The sequence below is a fragment of the Myotis myotis genome, unplaced genomic scaffold, assembly GCF_014108235.1.
Source record: "Myotis myotis isolate mMyoMyo1 unplaced genomic scaffold, mMyoMyo1.p scaffold_m19_p_24, whole genome shotgun sequence".
In the NCBI taxonomy this organism is placed as follows: Eukaryota; Metazoa; Chordata; class Mammalia; order Chiroptera; family Vespertilionidae; genus Myotis; species Myotis myotis.
Window position 1 is genome coordinate 5,553,855 of NW_023416329.1, and position 18,606 is coordinate 5,572,460.

Sequence of the window (18,606 nt, forward strand, 5' to 3'; positions counted from 1 at the left end):
GAGCACAGCAGCGGCAGGCGGGGAACCTTGGCTTCCTCCTTCACTGGAGCAAGCAAGCCTCCTGTTCGCTTCAGCTGCCTGGCTGCCGGTCGCCATCTTGGTTGGCAGTTAATTTGCTTAGCGCCCTGATTAGCCAATGGGAATCATGTCGGAGGTACGGTTAATTACCATGTTTGTCTATTATTAGATAGGATGTGTGTTTTTGTTGTTGATGGTATTATAGTTATCTCCCATTTACTCCCTTTACCCCCTGCTCCCAGCCCCAATGCCACCCTATTGCCCCTGTCCATGGGCTATGCATATAAGTATATACGTTCTTTGGTTTATCTCTTCTCATTCCCCTAACCCCACCTCAAGATATGTCAGTCTGTTTCATGCCTCCATGCTTCAGGTCTTATTTTATTGGTCAATTCATTTTGCTTATTAGAGTCCACAAATAAGTAAAATCATGTGATATTTTTCTTTCTCTGTCTGGCTTATTTTACCTAGCATAATATTTACAGGTCCTCCAGGCTGTCCCAAAGGGTAAGAGATCCCTCTTTTTAATAGCTGCATAGTATTCCATTATATAAATGTCCCACAGCTTTTTTATCCATTCATCTACTGATGGGCACTTGGGCTGTTAAAAAAATCTTAGCTATTGTAAATAACGCTGCTATGAACATAGGGATGTATATATTCTTTCTAATTGATGTTTCGCGATTTTTAGGATATGTTCCCAGAAGTGGGATCACTGGGTCAAACAGAAGTTCCATTTTTAATTTTTTGAGGAAACTATACTGTTTTCCATAGTGGCTGCACCAGTCTGTATTCCCACCAGCAGTGAACTAGTATTCCCTTTTCTGTACACCCTTGCTAGCACTTGTTTATTTTTTATGATAGCCATTCTAACAGGTGTGAGGTGATATCTCATTGTGGTTTTAATTTGCATTTCTCTGATGAGTAGTTATTTTGAGTATTTTTTCATGTGTCTCTTGGCCATCAGTATTTCCTTTTTGGAGAAATGTCTATTTAGCTCTTCTGCCCATTTTTTAATTGAATTGTTTGTCTTCCTTTTGTTGAGTTGTATGAGTGCTTTATATGTTTTGGATATTAACCCCTTATAAGATGTATCATTGACAAATATGTTCTCCCATTCAGTGGTTCCCTTTTCATTTTGATAATGGTTTCTTTGCTGTGCAGAAGCTTTTTATTTTGATGTGGTCCCATTTGTTTATTTTCTCCTTAGTTTCCATTGCCCTAAAGATGTATCGGCAAAAATTCTGCTGTGTGAGATGTCTGAAATTTTACTGCCTATGTTTTCTTTCAAGATTGTTATGATGCCGAAACCGGTTTGGCTCAGTGGATAGAGCGTCGGCCTGCGGACTGAAGGGTCCCGGGTTCGATTCCGGTCAGGGGCATGTACCTGGGTTGTGGGCACTTCCCCGGTCGGGGATGTGCAGGAGGCGGCTGATCGATGTTTCTCTCTCATCGATGTTTCTAACTCTCTATCTCTCTCTCTCTTCCTCTCTGTAAAAAATCAATAAAATATATTTAAAAAAAAAAAAGATTGTTATTTCATGCTTTACATTTAAGTCTTTTATCCATTTTGAGTTTATTCTCTCTGTTTTTGTTTTTGTTTTTTAATTAAATCTTTATTGTTGAGATTATTACATTAGTTACCCTTTTTTCCCACCATAACTCCCCTCCACCCAGTTCCCACCCCACCCTCCGCCCTCACTCCCCACCCACTGTCCTCATCCATAGGTGCACGATTATTGTCCAATCTCTTCCCGCATCCCCCACACCCCTTTCCCCCTCTCCAATAATAGTCAGTCCATTCCCTTTCTATGTCCCTGATTCTATTACAATCGCCAGTTCATACTGTTCATCAGATTATTTATTCCCTTGATTTTTAGATTCACTTGTTGATAGATGTGTATTTGTTGTTCATAATTTGTATCTTTACCTTTTTTTTCTTCTTCCTCTTCTTAAAGGATACCTTTCAGCATTTCATATAATACTGGTTTGGTGGTGATGAACTCCTTTAGCTTTTCCTTATCTGTGAAGCTCTTTATCTGACCTTCAATTCTGAATGATAGCTTTGCTGGATAAAGTAGTCTTGGTTGTAGGTTCTTGGTATTCATCACTTTGAATATTTCTTGCCACTCCCTTCTGGCCTGCAAAGTTTCTGTTGAGAAATCAGCTGACAGTCGTATGGGTATTCCCTTGTAGGTAACTGATTTTCTTTCTCTCGCTGCTTTTAGGATTCTCTCTTTGTCTTTTGCTCTTGGCATTTTAATTATGATGTGTCTTGGTGTGGTCCTCTTTGGATTCCTTTTGTTTGGGGTTCTCTGCGCTTCCTGGACTTGTAAGTCTATTTCTTTCACCAGGTAGTCGAAGTTTTCTGTCATTATTTCTTCAAAGAGGTTTTCAATATCTTGCTCTCTCTCATCTTCTGGCACCCCTATAATTCTGATGTTGGTACGCTTGAAGCTGTCCCAGAGGCTCCTTACACTATCTTCGTATTTTTGGATTCTTTTTTTCATTTTGCTTTTCCGTTTGGGTGTTTTTTTGCTTCTTCGTATTTCAAATCTTTGACTTGATTCTTGCGATCCTTTGGTCTGCTGTTGGGAGTCTGTATAATGTTCTTTATTTCAGTCAGTGTATGCTTAATTTCTAGTTGGTCCTTTATCACAACATTGAGGGTCTCATTAGATTTCTTGAGGATCTCACTACATTTATCGGTGGTCTCACCAGTCTTTTCAAGGGCCTTATTAAGTTTATCAGTGGCTTCTAGACAGTTCTTTAAAGACCTTAAAAGTGTGGTTTTGAACTCTATATCCAGCAGTTTGCTTTCCTCCCATTCTGTCGTTTGTGTCCTGTTTCTTTGTCTCGGCATTTTTTATGCTTTGCTGTGTTGATAGAGTGCCTTTCTGTGCAAAGTGTCCCAATTACCTGAGGTAGACACTCTTGGTGCACCCCCTTGTGGGCTTTGTGCACAGTCTTGTTATAATTAAGCCTTGATTGTTGTAGTTATCACTGTGAGGAATTGACCTCGAGGCCTATTGGCTGTGAGAATCAGCTGTGTCTGCAGTGGGAGAACTTCTGTGCTGGAGACACCCTTCTGGGGGTAGACTTGCTTCGATGGGGCTTTGGTGCTCACTGAGTCTGCCCCCTGAGTGTGTCTTTTATGGTTCCACAGAGCTGCAAACTTGATGGTCCCAGTCTGACCTTTTGGCTTCCTGGCTCCTGGATCTCTAGGGAGGTGCTAACCTAGCCTTTGCCTGAGGCTATCCAGCAAAAGTCTCCCTGCAGGGCTTGGGTGGAGCAGGTCCCACAGGATCAACAGGGCGGGGTTAGCAATTATGGCTGCTCTCAGTCTTGCCCTCAGTGTCCCAGTAATTGCTGCAAGCCCCAAGGAGAGAAAGCTGCCCTAGGGTTCTGAGCGATGCCAGACAGTCCCGCTTCTCCCGTATGAGTCTGGGTCCCTAGAGACTCTCCCGGAACTGGAGCTCAGAGCCTGAGACTCCCTCCCGATTGAAAACAACAACCACACCCTCAGCTACCAGCCCGCTCCCCATGCACTCCACACCTTAGTATTTTACTTCAGCACTGCGCCTCCTCTGAGTCTCGGTATGTTTTTCTCTTTCCTCCTAGTTGTAGGACTTCCACTCAGCCAGCCTTCCTGTGGTTCTGGATGATGTCTGTTCCGTCATTTAGTTGTATTTTTGAAGTGGTTGTTTGAGGCAGCAAACTCCGGTGTTTACCTATGCTTCCATCTTGGTTTCTCCCGAGTTTATTCTTGTGTATGGTGTAAGTTGATGGTTTAGTTTCATCTTTTTCATGTGTCTGTCTAATTTTCCCAGCACCATATGTTGAAGAGGATGCCTTTTCTCCATTGTATGTTTTTGCTTCCTTTGTCAATTATTAATTGACTGTATGGTGTGGGTCAATTTCTGGGGCTTCTGTTCTGATCCGTTGATTTGATTATAATGACTTTGTAGTATAGTTTGATATCCAGTATTCTGATCCCTCCAACTTGGTTCTTCTTTCTTTTCTTTCTGCCACAGCTATTTGGGATCTTTATGGTTGCATATAAATTTTTGGAGTATTTATTCTAGTTCTGTGAAGTGTGCCATTGGTATTTTACTGGTAATAGTGATTGCATTGAATCTATAGTTTTTTTGGGTAGTATAGACATTTTAATGATGTTAATTCTTCCAATCCATGAACATGGTATACGTTCCCATCTTTTTGTATCTTCCTCTATTTATATTTTCAATGTCCTATAGTTTTCCAAATACAGGTTTCTTACCTCCTTAGTTAAGTTTGTTCCTAGGTATCTTTTTGTTGTTGTTGTTGTTGCAATGGTAAATGGGATTGTTTTTTTAGTTTTTCTTGCTGAAAGTTCATTATTGGTGTATAAAAATGCCATTCATTTCTAGATGTTGATTTTGTATCCTGCTACCTTACTGAATTAATTTATTATGTCCAGTAGTTTCCTGGTGGAATCTTTAGGGTTTTTTATGTACAATATCATGTCATCTGAGAGTAATGAGAATTTTACTTCCTCCTTTCCAATTTGGATGACTTTTATCTCTTCTTTTCTGATTGCTGTGGCTAGGACTTCCAATACTATGTTGAATAAGAGTGGTGAAAGCAGACATCCTTGTCTTGTTCCTTTTCTTAAGGGAAAAGCTTTTAGTTGTTGACCATTGAGTATTATGTTGGCTGTAGGTTTGTCATATATGGCCTTTATTATGTTGAGATATGATCCCTCTATTTCCACTTTCCTGGGAGTTTTTATCAAAAAAGGGTGTTGCATTTTGTCAACTGCCTTTTCTGCATCTATTGATATAATCGTGTGATATTTATCTTTCAATTTGCATATGTGATGTATCACATTTACTGATTTGTGGATATTTAACCAGTCTTGCATTCCCTGAATAAATCCCACTTGATCATGGTGTATGATCTTTTTAATATATTATTGGATCCGATTTGCTAATATTGCAGATGATGTTTTATTGAGTTGTACACATGAAACCTTTTTGGTTTGGGGAACCAATGTCACCCCAATACATTCAATTAAAAAAAGATGTGTTGGCTAAGTACCTCATATTACCTGATCCTTGTCCTTTGAATCTTTGTTTTACTTTTTCATTATTGACTCTAAGCCAGTGGTTCTCAACCTGTGGGTCGCGACCCCTTTGGGGCTCAAACGACCCTTTCACAGGGGTCACCTAAAACCATCGGAAAACACATATATGATTACATATTGTTTTTGGGATTAATCACTATGCTGTAATTATGTTCAATTTGTAACAATGAAATTGGGGGTCACCACAACATGAGGAACTGTATTAAAGGCCGCGGCATTAGGATGGTTGAGAACCACTGCTCTAAGCTATTAATCTCCTTCCTTTTTAGATCTTTCTCTTCTGATCTTGCATTCTTTGCTTTTTTCTTTGAATATTGACCCAATTCTCACCTGACTAGGTTCCTTTTCTTTCCATTTTCACAAGTATTGAGTGAGAGAGTATTGCTCTTCACCAAGTCTTTCATTTTCCATTAAGGACTTCTTCCATTACTAAGTGGGACTGTGCATACCAATAACTGCAGATATACTGTCTGACATTTTACCTTTTCCCCCTCCTATAAATCTTCACTCTTAAGAAAAGAGCAAAAAGGCAATATGGAATAGCTGAAAGAGCACTGGGAGACCTTGTAGATGTGCTGTTTTTCTGTTTCCTATTTTACTAAACATATCTGCTATTTTCTAATACTTTGGGTCTTGAATAAGAATCTCTTTTTCTTAGGGCCTCTTTTTCCTTACATGTAAAATGAAGAGGTTAAACCGCATGGTCACAGATCCTTTCCAATACTTTTATTCTGAAATTTAATGTCATATTTAAGGATTATGAAAACTTCTTCACTTTTTCATTATTTAAGAAGTAAATAAATTAACATTTTATATTTATGCACATTGCTATATCTATTTTTAGAGGACAGGCACTATGCCTGGTAAAGCAGCAATAATTATGTACATATTTAACAGTGAGTGTATTTTGATGATTGTATTTTATTTTTTTATTAATTATCCACAGCATTTCAGAAGGCTGTACCTTGAAGCTGGTACTGGCTATGCGTGGTGGACCTATAAATACTAGAAGAGGTAGGCATATGTTAAAATTATGTATATTAAGCACTTCCACAATAACAATCTTTAAGCCAGTTGGTGTTTTTATGTTTTGTAGTAAGGTTCTCTTTCTGCTCTCATGTTTAGAAGAACCACATTTGTTTTTATAGGCATTGTTCTTTAAAGCCTAAATGAACAGTGGCAGGAACTCATATACTAGAAAGTCTAATGATTCATGATTCTGTCCAGTGAGATTTAAAAATAAACCTCATCGTCCTAGCTGGTTTGGCTCAGTGGATAGAGTGTTGGCTGCTGACTGAAGGGTCCCAGGTTTGATTCCGGTTAAGGGCATGTGCCCAGGTTGCAGGCTTGATTCTCAGTAGGGTGGTGCAGGAGGTGGCTGATAGATGATTCTCTCTCATCATTAATGTTTCTCTCTTTCTCTGAAATTAATAAAAATATATTTAAAAAATAAATAACTAAAAATAAACCTCATCAGTATAGGGAAGGGAAATGGACTGGCATAATACAAATATGTTGTTATTGTGATTAGGTTCATGCCAGTCTTGTTTGTTTTTATCCACTGATTCTTTAATTCCTGGAGTAATGTTTTTTTAAAAAATATATTTTTAATTGATTTCAGAGAGGAAGGGAGAGGGAGAGAGATAATATATAAACATCAATGATGAGAATTATTGATTGGCTGCCTCCTGCATGCCCCCTACTGGGGACCGAGCCCACAACCTGGGCACGTGCCCTGATGGGGAATCAAACTGTGACCTCCTGGTTTCTGGGTCAACACTCAATCACTAAGCCACACCAGGTGGGCCTGAGGTAAAGATTTTTGTAGAAACTTCTTGGATATCTGTTAGCCTTGTCTGTGATGTATTTGGGTGTCATGGATATTATCATGGCCCTGTTGAATCCTTTTTCAGAATGTGGGCAGTCCTTGGGAGTTTATTTATTCGTTTGTTCATTCATTCATTCAACAAATACATTTTGAGCATCTACTAGATGTTCAGTGCAATATTTTATGGGAGAAAATGTCCCTAATTCATGAAGGTCCCCACAGTAAGTGTGTTAGGAATGGATGTCATTTTAAGCAGTCATAAATGCTGTGGAGGAAACAGGGTAGTATGATAGAGTCTGTGGAGGCAGGGTGATAGGAGGATGATTGGGGAAGGGCCCTGGGAGAAGATGATGTGAGCGGAGACTTGATCAATGAGAACATTCTAAGCATGGGGAGAATTGGGAGTGTTTACATTGGTCCCTGATTCAGGTATGCCACATGAATCCCACCAGATAGAGGCTCCCAGAGACTGCTTAGAGTAGTCCTCATTTTGGGAAAGGACTTCATAGTTGTTTGAGCCTTCTTTAATCAGAAAACTGAATTAAGTATTGAGTCCACTGCTGGCTTATTTCTTCCACAAGTCAAATTTTATCCCCATGCTTCAAATTTTAGTTAAAAAATAAAGGTATTACCATCTTGTTCCAAACTACTTCAAGAGGATTTTGAGAGATATGTTTTTTTTGCTGTTTAATTATTTTTGGATAAGTTATAAAAGATGAAAATAAGGTTAGAGCTGATTAATTAGCACTCCTAATATTAGGGGCTGTCTATTAACATGAAATTCTCATATGTGACATAAGTTGATGTCTGTAGTACCGATTCTGAGGGTAGTGCAAGACCCTAAAGCGTTTGCTGGGTCATTATTGTAAGATAGAATTATACAGTGTTTAATGACATGTGAACTCCATTGTATTATATTTTTGAAAGTTGGTTATTTGTGTATACTATTTTCTTTAAACCAGGGTTTTAATCAGAACACCTATTTTTCTTACTAGGATTAAAATTGTTTTATGTTTATGAGGAGGAGTGTAAGTGCTAAGATTCTGAGTTAGAAATATATGTATTTTTAAAACTTAAAAAATTTAAAATGAAATGCATCACCACCCTTTGGTAGTTGAAGCTTTGTAATACCCTTTTTCCCTACAACATTTTGTGCCTTATTTGTAAATTGAAAAATCAGCACTTAGAAATTATCTGTTTTTTAATATTTTAAATTAAGTTTTTAATAATTTTGCCTTTATCGAATCAACATTTTTAAAATTAAAAGCTTGATATTGTCTACCTTACATCATTAAAGTCTTTGTGAACCCAGATATAAAACTTCTCCATATGGTATTTGAGAAACCATGTTTTTTTTTTTAGCTCTTTAGTCTTATTTAAAACTTATGGTTTAGAAAGTACCTTTATCATCTGAGTTCCAGTAAGTAATATTTAGCTTAAAAATTTTTTTTAATGAACCATTATTAAAACAACATAGAAAATACTTTCTTTCCTAAAACTAAATTTTATCTTAAACTATATATACAATGTTTTATACCTGATATAATCTAAGTGATTTTTCTGTTATGAAAATGTGTGGACATATATATACATATGTGTATAAGCATATTAAATCCCAGTGCCTCCCTAAGAAAGGCACACTATGTTGATTTAAGTAAGGCTTTCATGTGGCATTAGTAATGACAATAGCATAGGTTTTTATTTCTCATGAACATAATGTGGAAAATATATCATTAACTTAAAACTGGCAAGAACTTGTTTTAAAAATGTCTTTTAATATTTATGCATTTTGTGTCTATGAAAGAGTCAATCAAAACATCTGAACATTTAAAAACTATTTTTATTGATTTCAGATAGGAAGGGAGAGGGATTAAGAGATAGAAACATCAATGATGAGAGAGAATCATTGATCAGCTGCCTCCTGCACAGCCCACACTGGGGGTCGAGCCCACAACCAGGGCATATGTTCTGACTGGGAACCGAATTGTGACCTCCTGGTTCATAGGTCAATGCTCAACTACTGAGCCACACTGGCCAGGACCCAAACATTTTTATAAAATAATCTAAATCCTATTATATTTCTAAAGATTTTGTGTTTTAGTAGTGGTGGTATTGAATTTAGGATATGAGAACATCTTTAATGTTTTTACCTTGTTACTTTCAGAGTTCAACTTTTCTTATAATTTTTTAAAAGAATAGTGCAGCACTGTGATTCTGGTAATAAATAAGCTACTTGAATGAGAGTTATGGAGTTTGAGAAATTATTGCTTCTTTTAGGAAAGAGCAAATGTTTCTTTAACTTATCATGAGAATGTCTTTAGGAACTATTTTATTTGCTGTAACCATTACTTAGACACCCAAGTGTGGAGTTCAGGGGCTTTTAGAACACTCACCCTATGAGCCAACAATCTCTTCAGGCCAATTCCCACCACAGGAGCAGAATCCGTGGCTGCTGTGGACAAGAGCAGGTTGTAATATCATTCAAACCCGAGGACATCTTTGTCTTCTAGAACCCATCAGTAGTGAGGGCTTTGCCCCAGTCCTGTGCTCTGCCTGGGCACATGGCTGTATTCTATTCAAGAACAACTCGGCTCCTGGGAAGATGCTTTTAATAAACAACATTCTGACCGTTATACACATTGCGGTTTCAGTACTTAAGTGGCACCCTTGATTCTGAATTACAGGGTACTTTTAAAAAATATATATTTTATTGATTTTTTACAGAGAGGAAGGGAGAAGGATAGAGAGTTAGAAACATCGATGAGAGAGAAACATCGATCAGCTGCCTCCTGCACACCCCCCACTGGGGATGTACCCGCAACCAAGGTACATGCCCTTGACCGGAATTGAATCTGGGACCCATCAGTCTGCAGGCTGACGCTCTATCCACTGAGCAAAACCGGTTAGGGCCTACTGTGTACTTTTAATTACCTGACTGCACATCAAGAAATAGCTCTAAGAGGACTCAGCCTCTATATAAAACGAGAAAGAAGAAGGATTCAGCTGCTTCTCACTTCTAATATGTCTCCTAATTATGTGTGTGTTTATTTTTTAATATAAAGTAAGTGGGATTTATATTGCTTTTAATTGTTGGTTGATGGAACCAATATTGGAAAATATAGGAAGCAGAGGTGTCAAGTGAAAGCAATCATAGATAATTATGTCATAGAGTCAGCAACTATACAGACTAGTGGTATAGGAAAAACCTTGTGTATCTTTGTACCTAACAACACAATAATGCATTTCATTTATTTCATATTAATACAACATAGGGAGTGCTGTATTAACTATAAAAGACCAGAAACTTTTTGAGGAATACTATATATATATAATATATAGTATGCACAGGGCTGTTCAAATTCATAACATTATGTCCTGTCACTACCAAGATTCATAAAACGATATAAATTGAAAACTTGTTTATCAATTTTTCCATTTGTAGTTCCTATGGAAGACCCACTTAGGGAGATGGCTGAGTACATGGATTCCAGTCAAGACGAGGTCTGGGAGAAGACCTCCTACAACAAACAAGTTACATTTTTGGTATACCGAGAAGGAGAGCAATTGAATTTCTTTCGTGTAGTAGATAGGGGAGATGGCACTTTAACACCATTATCTGAATCTTTAAGGTAAATAAATAGGTTTTCATTTGCATGTTTAACTTAGAAAAGGATAACATCATACAATATACTCCTTAAACCTTTATGTTTACCTTGTTTTGTCAAAATAATCTTATTATATTCACAAGACTGACTAAATTTCCCGCATTCTTCTCTATTCCTGTGGCCCCACGTATGTGATTATGAAATTCCCCTTTATATGATTAATACTTAGAGAGTAATTTTTAAAACTGAAATTTATTTTTTAAAAAAATATGTTTTTATTGATTTTAGAGAGAGATGAAGGGAGAGGAGAGGAGAGGTGAGTAGAGGAGAGAAACATCAATGTAAGAGAGACATTGATTGGCTGCCTCCCATATACACCCCAGCCTGAGATCAAACCTTCAACCTGGGTATGTGCACTGACTGGGAATCAAACCAGCACTGGATGATGCTCAACCAACTGAGCCATACTAGCCAGCGTTGAAATTTCTTTATGGAATAATATTTTTCATATAAAATATTTATTTCTGTAACATTATGAAACTAAGATGCCTACTAGATTAGAGTCTTGTTATAATAGTGTTATTATAATAGAAAGGATTGAATCTAAAATTACTAGCTTTTTTCAAAATTTAACTCTGCTGCTTAAAGGTGTATAAATCTTGCCCTAACCAGTTGGGCTCAGTGGATAAAGCGTCGGCCTGCAGACTGAAGGGTCCCAGGTTCGATTCCGGTCAAGGGCATGTACCTTGGTTGCGGGCACATCCCCAGTGGGGAGTGTGCAGGAGGCAGCTGATCGATGTTTCTCTCTCATCGATGTTTCTAACTCTCTGTCCCTCTCCCTTCCTCTCTGTAAAAAATCAATAAAATATATTTTTAAAAAAGGGTGTATAAATCTTACTTCTCCAGTCTTGTTTTTCTACTCTAATAAAGGGGGGAAGTTATATTACTTATAAAATTAGAAAGATACAACCTAAAGGTACTTAGCTAGGCAAAAAACATTTAGAAGTCCGACTAGGTAACCTATAGGTTTTTGTGCACTCTGTCTTACTATGATTCTTTACTGCCTTTCATTTAAGTCACTAAACATATACTGAACTTTTTTTAGCATGTTTCTACACTAGGCACTAGGTTACACAGATGATTACTCCTCCCCCATGGAACATGCAATCTGCTATAAATATATCTGTAATACACTGTTGGCAATTGTTAAGGATAGCAGCATCTCTGGAAAATCAGATGAGAGGGGCTTCATTTTGCTTGAAAGGAGGGGAGTTAGGGACAACCTCTGAAAAGAAGCAACTGTGAAAGAAGAGTAGGAATTTGCCAAACAAAGAAAGGAACAGTGTTACAGGTAACTAAATTAAATCCACAGCATAAAAAGCTAATGGCAAATCATTCATGGAAAAGATAACTGTAGCCTGGAGAACAGTGTCTGAGGGTCTGGAGTCCTGGCACAGTTTAGCTGGGTGCTCTGCTCAGGGTTCCACAAGCTGCAATCATGGTTTTGGCAAAGGTGCACTTTTCTCTGGAGGCTTGGCTGGGGGGACATAATCTGCTTTCAAGCTCAGTCACAATGTTGTCATAATTCATTTCCTGGTGGCTCTATGACTGAAGGCCTGGTATTTTTTTGCTGGCTATTGGCTACTAGAGGCTGCCCACAGCTCCCTTTTGATGAACTCAAAGTCAACTGATTTAGGACCTAACTTACATCTGCAAAATCCTTTTATTTTTCATCTAATCTGTTGGCTAGATGTAAATCATAGGTCATGCCCATGCTCAAGGAAGGGTAGGAGAGTATACAGGTGTGAGCATCAGGGATCAGGAATCATGGGGATTCCTTTAAGATTCTGGCCACCACAGAGTGCTGTGGGGAAGGAAGATTAGACTCCTTCTTTGTGGCCACAGAGAACAGACTGTAACAAATGAGTGTTGACTGTTGATTCTTTTTTTATATATATAATATATACTTTTATTGATTTCAGAGAGGAAGGGAGAGGGAGAGGGAGAGTAAGAGAAAAGAGGAGGGAGAGAATGAGAGAGAGAAACATCGATGTGAGAAACATGGATTGGATGCATCCCCTACACACCCTGACTGGGGCTGAACGAACAACCTGGGCATATTCCCTGACCAGGAATCAAAGTGGTGACCTTTCAGTACATGGGACGATGTTCAACCAACTGAACTATTCCAGCCAGGGCTCGCTTAAATTTTTAACTTTTGAAGACATGACTTTATATATGTGATCACAGTAATGCTAGTTGTCAAAATGACATTACTACAGTATCAGTTTCTCATGTAAGTACTGTTTTTGCCTTGTAATATTAGGTGGAATTCACTAAGAAACATTATCAAGTTCACAGCAAAAGCTAATTTCCAAAGGCACTTAGTGTTTATATTAGCAGTTGAAGGCAGTTCTTTTCATTCAGAAAAATTCATTATCATCCCTGAGCTAAAAAAACACACAATAAAATTACTATCAAGCCATTAAACTGATGGCTAAATCCAGGAGACAAATGAAGTTTACCATTGAATTACTGGTTCAATAACACATGATAGATTCAAATATTGGCTCTAGAAGACCTGCTTATGAATAATACAATGAGTAACCTTAGGTGTTAAACACCTTACATTTTCATTACCTTTGTAAATTTGCTAAGCTCTTTTTTTGTTCTACACATATTTTTACTCCATTAATTGTAGCAGATTTCGCTTCAAGTTGTACTGAATTAGTGTTTTAGCAACTTCTTTGAAAATATTCTTAACTCCAGTTGTTTTATGCAGCCTTTTCAAAGAGGCTAGTTTTTTCACTTCAGACTTGGTATTGCTGCCGGGAATAAATAAAAACAGCTGAACAGTCTCAATAACTTATGTTGACTCATCAAAAGCCAAGCAAAACAACTCCAAATAACATGCAGTATTTTTTGTTTTTGTTAATCCTCACCCAAAGATATTTTCCCATTGATTTTTTTTTAGAGAGAGTGGAAATGAGAGGGAGAGACAGAGAGAGAGAAACATCGGTGTGTGAGAGAGACATCAATTGGTTGACTCTCGCATGTGCCATGATCAGATGGGTATCAAGCCTGCAACTGAGGTATGAGGTATGTGCCCTTGACTAGAATTAAATTGGGACCTTTTAGTTTGCGGACCAATGCTCTATCCACTGAGGCAAACCAGGTAGGGCAACTTGCGGTATCCCATATAATTAAAGCCTAATATACTAAGTATCCAGCCATCCAATTGGCCAACCAATCAAAGCGTAATATGCTCCAGGCTCACCAAGAAGCAAATAGAGAGGACCCAAATAAACAAAATCAGAAACGATAGAGCAAAATAACAACAGACCCCACAGAAATACAAATGATTGTTAAAAAATACTATGGATAGCTCTACTCCAACAAACTAGACAACCTGGAGGAAATGGACAAATTCCTAGAAAAATACAACATTCCAAAACTCAATCAGGAAGAATCTAAAAATCTCAACAGGCCAATAACTATGGAAGAAATTGAAGCAGTCATCAAAAAGCTTCCAGCAAACAAAAGCCCAGGACCAGACGGCTTCACAGGGGAGTTTTACCAAACATTCAAGGAAGAACTAAAACCTATCCTCCTCAGACTATTACAAAAAATTCAAGAGGAAGGAACACTTCCAAGCTCATTCTATGAAGCCAGCATCACCCTAATACCAAAACCAGGTAAAGACAACACAATGAAAGAGAGTTACAGGCCAATATCCCTCATGAACATAGATGCCAAAATCCTCAACAAAACCTTAGCAAATCGGATCCAGCAGTACATCAGAAAGATCATACACCATGACCAAGTAGGATTTATCCCAGGGATGCAAGGATGGTACAATATCCGCAAATCAATAAACGTGATACATCACATAAACAAATTGAAAGAAAAAAAACACATGGTCATATCAATTGGTGCAGAAAAAGCATTTGACAAAATCCAACACCCATTTTTGATAAAAACTCTCAGCAAGGTGGGAGTAGAAGGATCATACCTCAACATAATAAAAGCCATATATGACAGGCCCACAGCCAACATCATACTCAATGGACAAAAAATAACACCATTTTCCCTAAGAACAGGAACAAGACAGGGATGCCCACTCTCACCACTCCTGTTCAACATAGTACTGGAAGTATTAGCCTTTGCAATTAGACAAGAAGAAGAAATAAAAGGCATCCAAATTGGAAAAGAGGAAGTAAAACTGTCCTTATTTGCAGACGACATGATATTATACATACAAAACCCTAGAGACTCCATCAAAAAGCTACTAGACTTAATACATGAATTTGGCAATGCAGCAGGATACAAAATTAACCCCAAGAAACCTGAGGCATTTCTATACACCAATAGTGAACTTTCAGAAAAAGAGATTATAAAAACAATCCCACTTACCATCGCACCAAAAAAAATTAAGCTACCTAGGAATAAACTTAACTAAAGAGGTAAAAGACCTCTACTCAGAAAACTACAGGACGTTGAAAAAGAGATAGAGGAAGACATAAACAGATGGAAGAACATACCGTGTTCATGGATTGGTAGAATCAACATCATTAAAATGTCCATACTACCCAAAGCAATCTATAAATTCAACGCACTTCCCATTAAAATACCAATGGCATACTTCACAGATTTAGAACGAATTCTCCAAAAATTCATCTGGAATAAAAAAAGACCCCGAATAGCTGCAGCAATCCTGCGAAAGAACAAAGGTGGGATCTCAATACCAGATATCAAGCTGTATTACAAAGCCACTGTTCTCAAAACTGCCTGGTACTGGCACAAGAACAGACATATAGATCAATGGAATAGAATAGAGAGCCCAGAAATCGGCCCGAACCATTATGCTCAATTAATATTTGTCAAAGGAGGCAAGAACATACAATGGAGCCAAGATAGTCTCTTCAATAAATGGTGTTGGGAAAATTGGACAGATATATGCAAGAAAATGAAACTAGACCACCAACTTACACCATACACAAAAATGAACTCAAAATGGATAAAAGACTTAAATGTACGACGGGAAACCATAAAAATTCTAGAAGAATCCAAAGGCAACAAAATCTCAGACATATGCCGAAGCAATTTCTTCACTGATATAGCTCCTAGGGCATTGGAATCTAAAGAGAAAATAAACAAATGGGACTACATCATAATAAAAAGCTTCTGCACAGCAAAAGAAACCATCAACAAAACAACAAGAAAACCCACTGCATGGGAAAACATATTTGCCAATGTCATATCTGATAAGGGCCTAATCTCCAAAATTTATAGGGAATTCATACAGCTTAACAAAAGGAAGATAAACAATCCAATCAAAAAATGGGCAAAGGACCTAAATAGACACCTCTCAAAAGAGGACATTCAGAAAGCCAACAGACATATGAAAACATGCTCAAAGTCACTAATCATCCGAGAGATGCAAATCAAAACAACAATGAGGTACCATCTCACACCTGTCAGACTGGCTATCATCAACAAATCAACAAACGACAAGTGCTAGAGAGGATGTGGAGAAAAAGGAACACTCGTGCACTGCTGGTGGGAATGCAGACTGGTGCAGCCACTATGGAAGACAGTATGGAGTTTCCTCAAAAAACTGAAAATGGAACTCCCATTTGACCCTGTGATCCCACTTCTAGGAATATATCCCAAGAAACCAGAAACACCAATCAGAAAGGATATATGCACCCATATGTTCATAGGAGCATAATTCACCATAGCTAAGATCTGGAAACAGCCTAAGTGCCCATCAGTAGATGAGTGGATTAGAAAACTGTGGTACATCTATGCGATGGAATACTATGCTGCTGTAAAAAAGAAGGAACTCTTACCATTTGCAATGGCATGGATGGAACTGGAGAGCATTATGCTAAGTGAAATAAGCCAGTCAGTGAAGGAAAAATACCACATGATCTCACTCATTCATGGATAATAGAGACCATTATAAACTTTTGAACAATAATAGATACAGAGGCAGAGCTGCCTCAAACAGATTGTCAAACTGCAGCGGGAAGGCCGGGGAGGGTTCGGGGTCAGGAGGGAGGGGGGTAAGAGATCAATCGAAGGACTTGTATGCATGCATATAAGCATAACCAATGGACATAAGACACTGGGGTATAGGGGAGGCCAGGGGATTGTCAAGGGTGGGGGGAAAAAAAGGACACATATGTAATACCCTTTGTAATACTTTAAGCAATAAAAAATAAATAAAAAGAAAGCGTAATATGCTAATATGCTAAGGTCATTCAACTGCTCGCTATGACATGCACTGACCACTGGGGGCAGACAGTTGACTGGTTGACCAGTCACTATGAAGTGCACTAATTGCCAGGGGGCAGACACTCTGACTGATAGGTTAGCTTGCTGCTGGGTTCCAGCTTATCAGGACTGAGGGAGATGGGCCAGACACGCCCTGGAGCCCTCCCGCAGTTCCTCCCCAGCTGGCCAACCTCCAGCATCCCTCCCCAGCCCGGATCATGCACTGGTGGGGTCCTACGGCCTGGCCTGCACCCTCTTGCATTCCAGGCTGAGTGACCCCCCCACCCCGAGTGCATAAATTTCGTGCACCGAGGCCTCTAGTTTTTAAATAAACTATTGATGTTACTTCCAATGATGTCAACTCTTTGAGAAATTGCTCTTGCTGAGGAGTAGTCTTTAAACAAGTTTATTTTTTTCTGGACATGGTTTAGTTAATTCTGTATTGGGAAACAGATTTTCTTGCTTGCTTAGTAAATAAACCACTTAGAAACTTTTTTTTGGTTATAGTCTCATTTATTTATTTGCTTGTTTGCCTGTTTATTTTAATCCTCATTCAAGGATATGTTTAGAAAGTGGAAGGGAGGAGCAGAGAGACAGAGACAAAGAGAAAGAGAGAGAGAGAGAGAGAGAGAGAGAGAGAGAGAGAGAGAGAGAGAGGAGAGAAATACCAATTGGTTGCCTCCCATGCATACCCCGATCTGGGATCAAACCCACAACCTAGGTAAATGCCCTGGGAATCAAACCACAACCTTTTGGAGTACAGGATGATGCCCCAGCCAACTGAGCAATCTGGCCAGGGCCATCTTTTATTTTTTTTGAGGCATTTTTTACTATGATGAGATGTTCCATTTCATATTTTTAAAATTTTCTGACCATTGCTTTCCTGCAATGAGACCTTAGTCTAGTAATGTCCAAATACGTTGTTTTTCTCTAGCATAGCTACAGTGTTATTACATAATAAACAAAATGCTTTGCCATTTAATTGATAGCAAAATACTTCACTCTCTACTGTGCCTTAAAACTGCAGCATTCGAAGTCTACTTTTCTTGTTTTGACATGTTGGATATGTACTGGTAATTAAAAAAAGTCACTGTATAGTGATACACATGGCACTCAAAATGCTGTTGAGTTATGACTATGCCACTGTGGTCTGCAGTGTGCCAAGCCACAGTGCAAAGCAAAGACAGCCCCATACAATTCTGTTGTGGTTTTTCAACTCTGCCATTGTAGTGCAAAATCAGCCACATGTAGTATGTGATCAAGTGATATGTCTATGTTCCAATAAAACTTCATTTATGGACACGAATCAGAATTTCATATAATTTCCGCATGTTATAAAATATTATTTTGAGTGTTTTTCAACTCTTTAAAATTGTAAAAACCACTCTTGGCTCACGGGCATACAAAATAAGTGGTGGACTGAACTTGGCCTGTGGCTGTAGGTTGCTTACTGCTGCTTTAAGAAGAAACAGAGAACTGGGTGCTTATTGGATTCATTGCAGGACAAAGTCTGGTATCGTTTTTGGTCTCAAATCTTTTCAGCTAATCATGTCACCTTCCTGCTTTTCTAAGTGTGATGAGATAGAGGGAGGCATTGCAAGACCTAATTAATAGGTAACTTTTCTGTGAAAGTCGTATGAGGACTTGGATTCTTGATGAACAATATTCATCTTAAAATAAATATTACATTTGCTCATCTCTTATTCTTTAATCATAGCATTAGATTAAAAGATATAGATAAAGTTAGCTTC

At 38.2% G+C, this 18,606-nt stretch overlaps 1 protein-coding gene across 4 annotated transcripts in view; it reads left to right on the forward strand.

The window, feature by feature from the left end:
• ZFAND4 (zinc finger AN1-type containing 4) overlaps positions 1 to 18,606 on the forward strand; it is a 103,283-nt gene that overhangs the window by 52,933 nt on the left and 31,744 nt on the right. For all 4 annotated transcript variants that reach the window (XM_036356041.1, XM_036356040.1, XM_036356043.1 and 1 more), the window contains 2 exons: positions 6,090 to 6,157; positions 10,414 to 10,600. In XM_036356041.1, the coding sequence (XP_036211934.1) occupies positions 6,090 to 6,157; positions 10,414 to 10,600 (255 nt within the window). The remainder of the gene's footprint in view (positions 1 to 6,089; positions 6,158 to 10,413; positions 10,601 to 18,606) is intronic.